At 49.4% G+C, this 12,601-nt stretch overlaps 6 protein-coding genes across 6 annotated transcripts; 3 read left to right on the top strand and 3 right to left on the bottom strand.

The window, feature by feature from the left end:
- Positions 1 to 616: 616 nt before the first annotated feature.
- Positions 617 to 1,115, bottom strand: BGW36DRAFT_289503 (37S ribosomal protein S16; the record flags this gene model as incomplete). Its single annotated transcript, XM_046210673.1, has 3 exons — positions 617 to 664; positions 725 to 920; positions 1,039 to 1,115. The coding sequence occupies 3 exons, from the start codon at positions 1,113 to 1,115 to the stop codon at positions 617 to 619; spliced, it is 321 nt and encodes a 106-aa protein (XP_046075172.1).
- A 68-nt stretch (positions 1,116 to 1,183) lies between these two features.
- On the top strand, positions 1,184 to 2,442 carry BGW36DRAFT_371583 (AI-BP family protein). Its single transcript, XM_046215391.1, has 5 exons — positions 1,184 to 1,483; positions 1,538 to 1,646; positions 1,707 to 1,772; positions 1,826 to 1,920; positions 1,976 to 2,442. The coding sequence occupies exons 1-5, from the start codon at positions 1,385 to 1,387 to the stop codon at positions 2,405 to 2,407; spliced, it is 801 nt and encodes a 266-aa protein (XP_046075171.1). The 5' UTR covers positions 1,184 to 1,384; the 3' UTR covers positions 2,408 to 2,442.
- An 84-nt stretch (positions 2,443 to 2,526) lies between these two features.
- On the bottom strand, positions 2,527 to 4,961 carry BGW36DRAFT_290443 (putative polyubiquitin binding protein; the record flags this gene model as incomplete). Its single annotated transcript, XM_046210763.1, has 2 exons — positions 2,527 to 4,857; positions 4,914 to 4,961. The coding sequence occupies 2 exons, from the start codon at positions 4,959 to 4,961 to the stop codon at positions 2,527 to 2,529; spliced, it is 2,379 nt and encodes a 792-aa protein (XP_046075170.1).
- Positions 4,962 to 5,279: 318 nt separating this feature from the next.
- On the top strand, positions 5,280 to 6,341 carry BGW36DRAFT_355946 (regulator of volume decrease after cellular swelling-domain-containing protein; the record flags this gene model as incomplete). Its single annotated transcript, XM_046213701.1, has 2 exons — positions 5,280 to 5,560; positions 5,618 to 6,341. 2 exons carry the CDS (start codon positions 5,280 to 5,282, stop codon positions 6,339 to 6,341), a joined length of 1,005 nt encoding a protein of 334 aa, XP_046075169.1.
- Positions 6,342 to 6,595: 254 nt separating this feature from the next.
- On the bottom strand, positions 6,596 to 9,334 carry BGW36DRAFT_290093 (uncharacterized protein; the record flags this gene model as incomplete). The annotated part of the gene is made up of 1 exon (XM_046210735.1): positions 6,596 to 9,334. One exon carries the CDS (start codon positions 9,332 to 9,334, stop codon positions 6,596 to 6,598), a length of 2,739 nt encoding a protein of 912 aa, XP_046075168.1.
- A 1,933-nt stretch (positions 9,335 to 11,267) lies between these two features.
- BGW36DRAFT_105499 (putative carbonyl reductase) lies at positions 11,268 to 12,515 on the top strand. Its single transcript, XM_046209194.1, has 3 exons — positions 11,268 to 11,660; positions 11,713 to 12,096; positions 12,151 to 12,515. The coding sequence occupies exons 1-3, from the start codon at positions 11,408 to 11,410 to the stop codon at positions 12,396 to 12,398; spliced, it is 885 nt and encodes a 294-aa protein (XP_046075167.1). The 5' UTR covers positions 11,268 to 11,407; the 3' UTR covers positions 12,399 to 12,515.
- Positions 12,516 to 12,601: the final 86 nt, after the last annotated feature.

Below are 12,601 nucleotides of genomic sequence, written 5' to 3'. Positions count from 1 at the left end.
CGCCCTGCAGAAGCCTGCAGATCACCTCACAGTGTCACACCTGATAGTTACGTAGTACGGAGTACCAGACATACTGCAAAGTTCATAACGATCCACTTGAGAGATCTTACCAACTCCCCCACCACCAGCTGTACATATACATTTAATATTATCTAACCGGCAGCCACAGTGGGCCCACTTATGCACAGGTGGCAGCTTAATCTCATCAGTTGATATCCTGAGCCATCCTACCATTTAATATTGCTGATGTGTTGATACTTTAATCAATTCGTGTAGTCCCATCAATCGACAAGAACATCAGTAAAATGGCCAGCTAGCGGCATCAATTGATACACATATCCTGGTTGCTCTGCTCTGACCACCAATTCGAAAGTTGGTATTGATATCGAGGTTATAATATTTCCTCAGCACATATAAATTATTAATGTGCGCGCCATTACCACGGCGCGCACTTCAATTTATTGACATTGAAGGTATGAATTGCTTTGATTGTACATACAAATATACCAATGAAACCCCATCCGAACGCCATGAAATGCTGCTCCAAAATCGATCAATTGATATTCTCATCCGATCCTTTCGCTCCTGATGAACGAAAACTGCAGTTGTATGCCAGCTAGTTCTTCTCGGCATATTTGTTCGGTTTGGGTTCGAAAAGTCCGACCTGAAAACAATCTCTGAGTAAGGTCTCCTCCTTGTATAATATTTGAAGGGGAGTACCCACCATGCTCAACAACCGCCATACGCCATCCGTCGGTTGCGCGCCTACACCCAGCCAGTACTTAATCCGCGATCGATCAATAGAGATTTCCTTGAAAGGCTTGGCCACGCGCGCTTCTTCCTCGGACAGATTTGTTGGCTTCTGCGGGATAGGATTGTACGTTCCGACCACTTCGAGGGGCTTAGAGTCTCGCGCTGACCTGTAGAATCATTAGTTGTGACATCTTGTGAGATAGCAAGAAGACAATTGGGTTGAATTGATCGACCGGCGAACAGACTGGCAGGCCGAAAGCAACAATAAAACAATTTTCAACGTACCTCGCCTGCGCGACAACAATGTTGTAAAACGGCGAATGGCGGGGCCCGAAGCGGGACAGACGGATTCTGACGACCATCGTGTACCGATTAATCGATTTCTATTTAATTGATGGCAATCGAGTCTGGCGCTGATGAAAGAAGAAGCTTGACTTTTTATTCTCTTGTCAGTCCGACCGTCAACTTTCAAGTCTTGAGTCTTGGCATTGCGCCTTTCCTATTTTGTCATAGCGTGCGTCCATAGTAGGAAAGAGGGCAGATCAACTGTTTCAACGATATGATGTAATTTACATCTTCCTCATCAAAGCTATCCTGTGCCCGGCTCTTTGGTTTACTGTATTATAAGTTTATGTTCCGTTCATCGACACAAATCAAACATACTTCCTACCCATCAAGGTTGATTAGATATTCCTCTCGATATAGCAGAGCTCTAAATATGTCTCTCAAGGTATGCTATCCACCTAGGATTTCAAAGTGTACAGCCACTCATAAAATCTTCCAGGCAATCTCATCCAAAGATGCTGCCGCCTTGGATAAGGACCTGATGGACGTAGGCGGGTTTTCACTAGATCAGTTGATGGAATTAGCCGGTCTTTCCGTGTCACAGGCTGGTTCGTCAATTGAATACATATGTTAAAGGAAGAACACAGCTGATAAGTTACTTGTATCAGTCTACCGTTTTCATCCTCTGAGTAAAGGGAAACGTGTTCTTGTTGTATGCGGCCCTGGAAATAATGGTATGCTTCAATCTTCAGTTCATCGCGTAGGTATTAGCTCACATTCACTACAGGAGGAGACGGTCTGGTTGCCGCTCGCCATCTAGCGCACTACGGTTATACACCCTCAATCTACTACCCAAAGCAGGGCAAGAACGAACTATATGCGGTACCGCCTCCTCTACACGTCATATCCGTAATAATTATCTAACAGTACTCAACAGCGTCTAAAAACGCAGCTGGAGAACCTCTCTGTCCCTTTCGTGGCAGACTTCACCGCCGCAGTGGACTCTACAGATCTAATCATCGACGCCATCTTTGGCTTCTCATTCCAAAAGCCCCTTCGAGAACCATTCCCGTCTATCATCAGCCAACTAGAAGAAACAAAAGTCCCCGTGCTGAGCGTTGACACACCGAGTTCATGGGATATCCAGGAAGGCCCGCCAAAGGAAGGCCCTGGAGTGAAGTTTATGCCGGGCGCGTTGATTAGTTTGACGGCACCGAAGCCGTGCGTGAAATGGTACAAGGGGAGACATTTTGTCGGAGGCAGGTTTTTGACAAAGTCAATTGCGGATAAGTATGATCTGGATGTACCAGAGTACGCCGGTATCGACCAGATTGTTGAAGTTGGGGTGAATGCAGATGAGAAGCTTTGATGCTAGATTGCTAATGATGAGGGTATTTTTGAGAATATGAAACTGATTTGATTTCCATGTTCTATGAGGCCAATGATTTTGAGCTAATAATTTGCAATATCTATGAAACGAGGCCATTATCATGAAAGCGTCTTTCGAATCTCTTCCACGACGCCTTTGACTCGGGGTTCTCGTCCGCTGCCCGAGCTCAACAATTTGCCTAGCACACTGTTGAGACTATATATATCCTTCGCTGCACTCTTGACCTCCTCCCCAAGTTCACTGATGAGGGTTCCCACAGCAACAAGTCCACGATAGACCGCTTCAGAGTCCTTTTCCTTTGCGAATATTTTGGACAGTTCGTCAAGCAACTGGAGGGCATGTTCCGCAGAATCTGCACTTTCGGCGCGTCCCTCCGTCGTGAAGTACACAGCATAATTGATATACAAGGTCGTAGCAGCGATCGTGATGTTACGATTTGGTGCACTACTCGAGCTTGTCGTGACGGATGATACCATGCGGAGTAAGTCGTCGAATTTGCGTATAGCCAGTTCTCGGCCTAGAGAAGTTTCAAAGAGGTTGCCGAATAGCCGGATCGCGAGCATTGCGTTGTTGCCATTCACAGGATTCTCGAATACCCCGCTATGTTGAATCGCAGTAATCACATCTCGCCCCTCGTAGAGTGTCTGTGCAGTCACAGGAGTTGCAGCCGCAAGAAGTCGGAGCAGATCGAGAGCGGGAAGTCGACTCGCAGCTGGCCATTTTGTAACTGCTTTAATAACTGACTGTATCCCAGGCTCAGTAGTAGCAGCTTCCTTCGGCAAAATCCCTTTACTCTCCAATTCGTTGCATAGAACGAGAACAGCTTCCAACTCAGGTGGATTGAAAGAAACGTCTTTGTTTCCGGAAGACACGAGCTGCTCGTTTAATTCTTGTAACTTTTTCGAGATGACCTTGATGTTGGCCGACTTGATAGAGAGGTAAGATTTCTGTGGAAGTACACTCGGGCGCGTCTCAGATATTGATGATGGTGGAGGCGCCTGTGGTGTTGCGGCGGCATCTCCGGGGCGGTAGCGTCTTTCCTGACCCCAAGGATCTGCACCAGCTGCTTGCTGCGACTCTGTCGTTTGACCTAGTGTTGCGCCTTGTGTATTCTGCGTGATGAAGTTCGCAACTTGTTCAAGGTACGATATGGGAAGCTCGTTGTCCTGTATGAACTTGGTTGCAACCTCATAAGGATTCTGGGAGAGGTTAAATGGTAGCTTTAACGGTGGTTTCCCATCCTCAATGTCCACGTCAAAGACGTAATCGTAATCTTGACCCAAGTACTGTGTCTTTCTTCCGGAGCTTCCGGCAGATTCAACAACAGTTCCTACGGCGATCCATTCTTGTGTTGCTGATGACCATGTATGTGCTGTAACACTGCCGTTATCCTCCTTGATCATCTGTACCTGGCCATCTTTGGTTCCCGATTTCTGTTTCAAGAAGTCTGGCCCAGGTAGCTTCTCTTTGTTGATGTTCCCGACCTGTTGTTGTGGTATAGCTGACTCCTTCACAGCGCTCTCAAACTGCTGAATGACAGCTGGCTCCGCCTGCCGACTTTGATCTCTAGAAAATATCCTGGCGATCCGATCACTTGCGCCGGTGATGATGTCTCCATTCTCTCGGCATACTGCAACATCCCATACAGAAATTGCAGGATGCGTGATTGTTTGTATGCACTGATTGCCATTCCAGACCTTGACTGTGCGATCCTCACCAGAGCTCACCAGCTCACCCGATGGCAGGACTGCCAATGAGTAAATAAAACTTTCGTGTCCATGCAATTCGCTCACCAATTCTCCATCCAGAGTGAAAAGCCTGATGACACCATCGTTGCTTGCAGAAGCAAACTGAGCACCTGAGGGATGACCTGAGGGAAGCTTGGTTAGGGCTCGAACGACATCCTGTGAATCTTTTATTGATTTGAGTAGCTTTCCAGAGGTGTTGAAAATACGTATGATGCGATCAGCACAACCTGTAATGACAGTATACTTGTCATATGCAAGAACCGCCCATACGCTCCCTTGATGGCCGTCAAAGACAACCTCGGTTGCCCAGTTACCCACTCTCCATAACCTTGCCGTAGCATCCCAGCTCCCACTCACAATCCATTCACCTTCAGAACAGACGTCGATAGAACACACATTATGACCGTGGCCAAGGAGCATAGCGTCGGCGTTATCATCGGAAGCTTTCGATGGTTGGCGGGCATCAATTATTGTGTCCTGACTGCCAGAGAATATGAGGCCTTCTGGATACTCGGATGTAGGAGGATAGTACGCCAAAGAGTTGATGAAGCCTGATCCATGAGAGGCGATGGTGCAATCATATGTCGGCGGCGGAGAAGATATTTGTTTCCAAATGCGGACCGTAGCATCTCGTGAAGCTGTAGATACTACTTTGGAGTTTAGGAAGGCCACAGCGCGAACCTGCGATGGTCAGTGATTGTATGGACAGTTTAAATGCAAGTACGTAATATACTGACATCATCACCGTGGCCCTCTAAAGAAGCCGAGAGCTTGTATTCAGACATGCATGAAACTTTGCAAATTAAAATGCTGGAAAAATCAAAATATCTTTGTGAACTGAGCTTGACGAGAGCTGGTGGTGGTGGAAAGTACTAGATCTGATTGTTTGGTAATGTTACCCGCTGCGTCATGCGGGGGGCAGAGCTTATCACGTGCGGCGTTGAGCTCCAAAGACTTTACGGAGCTTAGATAGCTAAATTTGAGGCAGTTTTGTCTTTTCACCTGAGCTTTCCATGCCAAAATTGGCTTAAAGAACCACTGCCCTTACCCATATCCTATACCGCTAGTTATAACCTTCACAAATATTCTCAGTACAGACCGCAATGGAAGTTCTGCAAACCCCTCCACAGGCAAACTCATTTACGCCATTGGCGGAACATCAATCACGCACACCCCAGTCATTTTACGACGGTGCACCGGTCCTACACTACCACAGTACTCGATGCAAGGTCGTAATTCTGGAAAGCGAACTGACCAGATCACCGGCTTTGCGCACTCTGCGCGGAACAGCCTCCGAGACAAATGGGGCGTCTGGAGCTGCTCATGATGCTTCTGAGGAGAAGGAGATAGCTGTTGACGGTGTTGATATCTGGGTGGCTTCTGAGTAAGCATTCTTATTCTTTGCGTAGCAATTGAATGCTCAGCTAATGAATTCACTTAGTAAATTCTTCCTCTACCGGCCTGACGCTGGTGCAGGGGTCGCGATTCCTTACCCACTCATCTCCCTTCATGCCATTCAACGACTCCGTTTACCAGACACGCCAGAAGGCGCAGGGGAGGTTCAAGGACTGTATATGCAAATCGCGAACCCAACTACAGCCGACAACACTGGTGCCGAGGAGGATGAAGAGGAGGACAGCATCAACCTCACCGTTGTCCCCCCATCTACCGCCGAAGCTGCGAGTGCTGCGCTCGGCTCGTATTCTGCGGGCACCGAGACTGCTGCGCTTGCATCTGATGAAATGGCAGCGGAGGCGGGCGTGGATATAAAACCAGAAGAGACCACGACACAAGCGCTGTACCAGGCTGTATCGGCTTGTTCGAATCTCCACCCGGACCCCATTGCACCGGGTGAGGGCGATGATGATGACGCTTATGAGGGTACTGAGCAACCGGGAGTTGGAGATCTCTTGCAGGCTGGATTAATTGTTCCAGGCGCCGCCGATGGCGGGTTACCGCCACCGATGCATGGAAGTTCGGGCTGGATCACGGCTGACAATATTGGCGAGTATTTTGACGAAGAAGGTAACTGGATTGGTGAAGGTGAGCCGCCTACTTTACCGGGATTGGGCCCTGGGGCAGGAAACGTGCATGATAGGGATGACGGAGAGGTCGGTGAAAATGGGGAAGTGGATGATGAGACGAAATGGAGAAGGACTGATTAAGTGTAATATTATCGGAAAAAAAAGGAAGTCTTGAAGATCTAAAAGCTCCAGGTTGAATAAAAATAGTTAAGAAAAGCGTATGATATACATTGATTAATTTTTACTTCGGGCTTTATGAATATCGAAGAGAGTCCATATAGCAATATTCGAGAGATAAATTTGCTTTTAGGAAAAATAACTCAAAAAGCCTTCCTCGGAATTGGTATCTCATATATCGTTACTTACGTCTTGACACATTAAATGTTTTTATCTTTTCATTCCTTCAGGAAGCCATCACCGTCGTACAGACTTCCTGGGGTGACCGCAACACTTCCATATCCTTGGTTTTTGTTAGGTGTTGCCATGACAGCAACTCTTTTCGCAGGCTTATGGACATGCTCATCACTGCTGTCGCTGTTTGCTTTAGCTTCACGATCGTGGTCTCCGAAGGTAATGATACTGCTGCTCGGTGGTACCTGACGGATAGTGGATTGGCGAGATGAATCGGAGCTCGTCGTCGGGTTCAAGTATTCTTCAGTAGTGCCCTCTGAGTCAATGCGCTCAAGGGTCTTGAATGGATGCTTCTTCCGGCGTTCTGGTGGCGGTGTAAATTTGTCATCTTCACTCGCATCTTCCCAAATCGTTAAGCTGTCGTTACTCAGCAACGAATTGCGGTTGCTTGATGGAGGTGTTGTGAATTTATTGCCCCTGGGTTTATTGATACTGGTGTTTCGACCCATTCGTCGGTATTGTTTTGACTCGTCATCCCAAGCGTCGCTATTCATCCGACGAAGAAGCGTAATTGATTTACGAACATCTCTTGTGGGAGAAGCGACAAGAGCTAAGGATCGTCCCTTCAATTTTGAGGTCGGGGATTCATCACCACTGGGTCCTCCTGCAGTGAACATGTAAACACCATTGTCGATAGCCTGAGAGGTCGAAGGGGAAGGAACAGTATTTCGTTGCGCCTTTATGGGTTGAATACGAGGACCCTTGGGCCCTGGTCGTCGGGGACTACCTGTAGAAGCGTTTGTGGGAAAGATAGGCGAGGAACCAGCAAACTCATTAGAGTGAGGCAAAGACCATAACGGATGGTGTTTTTCTGGCGAGGGGGTGCTTGATAATGTATGATTTTCTTCAACAATTGCCTCGGAGCTAGGCTCAGGTATAATAATCCGATTCTCCGACATGAACACATCATCAGCGGAGTTGGTTCGCGAGTGGGGTCTTTTTCTTGAGGTGCTCGGGCGAGGGATACGAGAATTTATGCTAGGCGAATTGGAAAGAATTGAAGGCTCCCCTGGAATAGACCCAGTTGAGCGATGACGAGCGTGCTTCTGAACGGGCCCATCATGGCTTGAGTTTGTCTTTGTAGCAAGAAGTGAAGCTGATTCAGATCGCGATTTTGGAGCCGTCAAATCATTATCTAAATCTAGAACTTCTTCAGGCTCTTCAAGCATGGGTGAGAAAGCTGGTCCCCCAAATGTGATAGGTGGATGAATAGAAATTCGCACACAGTTCTGCCTCCTATGACCTTTTCGCATGCCCTGGGCTGATTTCAAAGCCGATGGCAATGGTCCTTTGCCAGGGCTGTCTTTCACCCCTCGTGGACTCTGTGTCAGACTTGACTTTGGTCTGTCCCCTACGCTCTTACTAAAGTTTGCCATGTGCTCCTCCCTCCCCTGTTGCGTTTCATACATTGAATACCGTCCTTGGCGGTTACTCTGAGTACCAAATTCTTGGCTTGAATACAGGCCTTGTCCAGTTGTAGAGTAATAGGTTTTCGGGCTAGCACCTGAAACGCTGCTCAATGGGCGGCTGCTTGAACGACCCAGAGAAGATGAGGATATGACGGTCTCGCTTCGGCGCGGTAGCTCACTAGCCCACTCAGAAGATTGGGGCGACACTTCTCGCGTAGTCAAACTCCGTCGAGGAGAATGTCTATCATCTGAATCTCCTTTGTAGGAATCCGTCGATACATAGGTGAGGCGAGCAGTAGATGAGGATAGCCTTTGTGACTGTGATCTTCTCTGCGCTGCACAATTCCTTGCAACACTGCCCCCGATCACAATGTCATATGGACTGAACGGCGTAAAGGTAGGGCAAGGCGGCAAAGAAGGGGAAGTATTGTGTTCGCCATCCATAGACATCGACCTTTGAAGCCCATCATCTAGAATAGAGCTGTTGGCTGTTTCTAAGCTTAACGATGACATACCCATCAAAGAGTCTTCTCGGGATAATTGGTAGGGTTGTGTGGGCCCCATGGGTAGTGGAGGCATGGGCATCTCTGGAGCTGTACCAGCTGTTTGGGCAGTAATGCTGCCACTGCGAATTCTCGTTGGATAACGATTCAAAAGCGCAGGTTGCCCACCAGCAACGGAAGAAATTCGGTCTGGTTGTAGGAGGGGCCATGCAGTAGATCCGGGGCGACTATTTAACATTTCGAGCTGGATAATATCATGTTTTTCTCTTTCCGGCGTATTTCTAGGCGTGATCTCGGTAGGAAGCTCCGATAAGCCTGCGATGGCCGATTTGGGCTCCTTCTCCTTCGCGTTTGGGAAGGGCATTGGAAATGTTTCATTCAAAGGAGAGACTGGTATAGGCTCTGGGTGCACCTGCTTCTGGCTGCTCTTCCCAATAGAGAGACTCTTTGACAAGGACTTTGATATTGACCTTCGGATAGATTTGGATTTCTCTTTCTTGAGCGTTGGAGGTGGAGAGTTTCTGACTTGAGAGATAGAAGGCTGGAGGGTTTCCTGTGACCCAACAGGTATATATTCGTGGCGCATGTAAGGGTATGGATATGTAGCCAGTGGCGACTCAATTGGAGACTCTGTTACGAAACTGCTGCACACCTGTCCATGGTGACTTGTAGCATGACGAGCTTGAGCCATCGCTAACGACAGCCGGTCTTGTCTCATCCGCCACCAGACCACCACGCCCAAGATCGCGGCGACAATGAGCAAGCTCGAGCCTCCGACCGCGACGGCAATTAGGACAGGCAGGCCGATCATCTTGTCGGTTTAATTGGGCTGATACACCAGTGGAGCGAAGCGAGCAGCAGTCTGACAGGAAATTTCGGCTACAGCAATATAATGGGAGCTTGGAGCTCACGGCGCTTCATACGATGCTGTTCGAGTCTGCCGACGGGAGCTGGTGAAGGCGGACGCAACGACAGGACAACATGGGTCCTGGCGGGTTAGGACACTAGGAAGCAGCACTGAGGGTCCGTTCATGGCGAGGAAAGGTCACATCAGAGCCGGCTGTTGTGGGATATGGGATTTCTGGTTGTCGGCGTGGAATGTGGACTGGTCGACCCTCCACAACGCGAAGAATGCGCTCAGGCTCTTCCCAACCATGATGCCAGCGGCTGAATCCTTGTGTCTGCCCATCAGGAATATCCTATCAAGAAGATCTTATCTCAACACGGGCTGCCAAGTTTGATGAGACGTCAATGATCACCATTGAGTAGTATGCTGAAGGCTGGAACATCCACCGTTTGGTGTTTACACTCTGCTCTACTGGAATGCTTCGTTGCATTGATGTAAAGTGATTTCTGGTGCTCGGATAGGGAGAAAGCATGATGAAAAGCAACTGATAAGGATTTTCATTTATAAACAGAGAAGCAGTGATATTTTAGCATGTTGGTTAGTGCTGTAGTGTGGGAGTAGTGAGACGCTCGTTGGGAGGGGGTAAGAGGGAAGGAACGAAAGAAGGAAAGAAGGAAGGGATGCGAGACAATGTGCCGGCAAGCCGATGCGAATGGGGTTGCCTTGTGTCACTCATTCATCTCTGTTATTGTTGTGTACTATACTACCTACCAGAGTATAGTCCTACTTACACACCAGCTTACTAGCAATGGAGTCGAGGGAGCTGCCAGGTCCGGTGAATTGTTGTATAGGGGATTTGCATCCGCATCCCACTTTCTTTCCCCGTGACACAGCCCATAATCTTAACTCTCACCGCCATCAAAGAGAGGCCTCCAACAAGAAGCTTAGCGAATGGTACAGGCTCGCTGCTGGCAGTGCCGACTCTCGGCTGGTCTCGCCAGCGCCACTGGAGGAGGGCTGGGGTAATTAGTGGCTAGCGTGGATGTGAGTCTCAAAATGCAGTCTGGGGGTGAGCATCAATCGATATACAGTTCCTACTATTAAGTCGCAGTGCAAAAAAGGAGGAACAGAGAAAAAGCATGGTGATGGTCTATGGGCGTCACCTGACAGCGCCAGCGCAAAACAATCATCGAGGAAGCGCTCCACCGGGATCCACTGCGGGTCTCCTGCCTCAGGCCTTCAGGTGTCAACGGGCCTGCTTACCACTAACTGCTACCTATTTTTCCTCCCTAATTATCCCCCACTCCTCCTATTGATGCTCCGGTCCAGTCGAGCCCCCAGGGACGCGCCGGTCTGACACAATGGGATTGGCTTCATCCCCCCTCACCGACCCTCTAAAACGTCACAGTCCCCATTGTGGGCATTATTACTATCATTATGGACCCCCAGACGATGACGTGCCGAGTGGCCGACTGTCTGTCCGATCGCGTTTTCTCGCCAACACAGCAACGAGATAGCTCGCCTGCACCACACTCCATGCAGCGTGGAATTGGCTGCTTGAGGCGCCTCCGCCGATGCTAATGCTGATAGTGCCGTCCCCTTGCCGGTCACTCTTTGTCCTGCGAGTAGCGTGGTGGTCGCCCGTACGGCCAAAGCGAGATGGACGTGGGAGCAACCCCAACAAACAACAAATGCAAGCTGCGATGGACAAGCTTTGGCTCACGCCACCGAATCCATCCGCTCAGCACGAGATATGAAGAATTTTCCAAAGGGCCTTCCATCCGCGCACATCGCGCGCCATGCTCTAATCCTGCCCCGCTCTTTACCCACAGAACCAGTGCTGCGCGAGCTTAATGATCACCGCTCGTTGCCCCTCCATCCATAATTCCATCGAGCGAGCTAAATCTCGACCTTGCCCTCCCACACTATTTCTTGCTGCTGTGATCCTCTTTCTCTCTTCATCTTCTCTCCCGTCTCATCCTCGCCCAGTTATCCCACACATACACATAGCTCGTGCTGCCTCTCATACCACTCACAATGTCTGGCTCCCCCATTAACGAGAACGCTGTCTTCGTGCACGACAACACCGTGCCTCCAGTGCACAACAGCTTGTTAGCTCTTTTCTCCCTCAAGGGAAAGACTGCCATCGTCACCGGTGCCGGTGCTGGTATCGGTCTCAATGTCGCCCAAGGTCTTGCCGAGGCCGGCGCCAATGTCGCTTTGTTCTATAACACAAACGACAAGGCCCCGGAACGTGCTGCTGAAATCGAAAAGAAGTTTGGCGTGAAGGGTAGGTTGGACAGGCACCTGGAAGACCCGTCCGGTGTACTAACGTTCCTTAGCCAAGGCATACCAAGCCGATCTCCGCGACCAGAAGAAGGCCGAGGCCACCATCAACCAGGCTGTCAGTGACTTCGGCGGCCGTCTGGACATCTTCATTGCCAACGCCGGTATCCCATGGACCCAAGGCGCCAGTGTCGATGGCCCTATCCAACACTACCTCGATGTTGTCCAGACTGACCTGGACGCTACCTGGTACTGTGCTCGTGCTGCTGCTGCCCACTGGCGCCGACAGAAGGACGAAGGCACTGACCTGTCTGGCAACAAGCTTGAGAACTTCACCTATGGCAGCTTCGTCGCTACTGCCTCCATGAGCGGTCACATTGTCAACATTCCTCAGCTTCAAGCCCCTTACAATGCCGCCAAGGCTGGTGTTGTCCACCTGGGTAAGTGCTTTTGGCAACACTTGTTTTACAGTAGCCTGCTAATCGTCAACACAGTCAAGTCTCTTGCCGTTGAATGGGCCAAGTACGCCCGCGCCAACACCATTTCTCCTGGATACATCGCCACGGAGATCTCCAACTTCATTCCTCAAGAGACACACGATCTCTGGAAGAGCAAGATTCCCCTAGGCCGTGAGGGCCAGCCCCAGGAGCTCAAGGGTGCTTTCTTGTATCTGGCCAGCGATGCTTCCAGCTACACCACGGGAGCCGACCTCCTTGTTGACGGTGGCTACACCGCTCCTTAAACGGTTCTACCTGCCGACAGAATGTTTGCGATATGACATGACGATATATATATTGATTGATGGGTTGATACGACTTTTGAGAAGCATGTGACTGCGACACCGATTTCGCGGGTTTAAAATGGCTGTTTGTTGTTATGATGACTAGAATATAGACTCTACCCGTAGCAAGCGGGGAGTATATACGATCAACCTCAATAGACTTA

The sequence above is a fragment of the Talaromyces proteolyticus genome, assembly GCF_021365285.1.
Source record: "Talaromyces proteolyticus strain PMI_201 chromosome Unknown BGW36scaffold_3, whole genome shotgun sequence".
Taxonomy (NCBI): Eukaryota; Fungi; Ascomycota; class Eurotiomycetes; order Eurotiales; family Trichocomaceae; genus Talaromyces; species Talaromyces proteolyticus.
This window is presented reverse-complemented; position numbering and strand designations above follow the sequence as displayed.

Bases quoted from the DNA above. Each gene is read 5' to 3' on its own strand.
- BGW36DRAFT_371583 (XM_046215391.1), top strand. From the start codon at position 1,385: ATGTTCCGTTCATCGACACAAATCAAACATACTTCCTACCCATCAAGG. The intron at 1,484-1,537 runs GTATGCTATCCA...AAAATCTTCCAG, and splicing joins CTCTAAATATGTCTCTCAAG to GCAATCTCATCCAAAGATGC. The intron at 1,773-1,825 runs GTATGCTTCAAT...CATTCACTACAG, and splicing joins ATGCGGCCCTGGAAATAATG to GAGGAGACGGTCTGGTTGCC.
- BGW36DRAFT_105499 (XM_046209194.1), top strand. From the start codon at position 11,408: ATGTCTGGCTCCCCCATTAACGAGAACGCTGTCTTCGTGCACGACAAC. The intron at 11,661-11,712 runs GTAGGTTGGACA...AACGTTCCTTAG, and splicing joins AAAGAAGTTTGGCGTGAAGG to CCAAGGCATACCAAGCCGAT. The intron at 12,097-12,150 runs GTAAGTGCTTTT...TCGTCAACACAG, and splicing joins GGCTGGTGTTGTCCACCTGG to TCAAGTCTCTTGCCGTTGAA.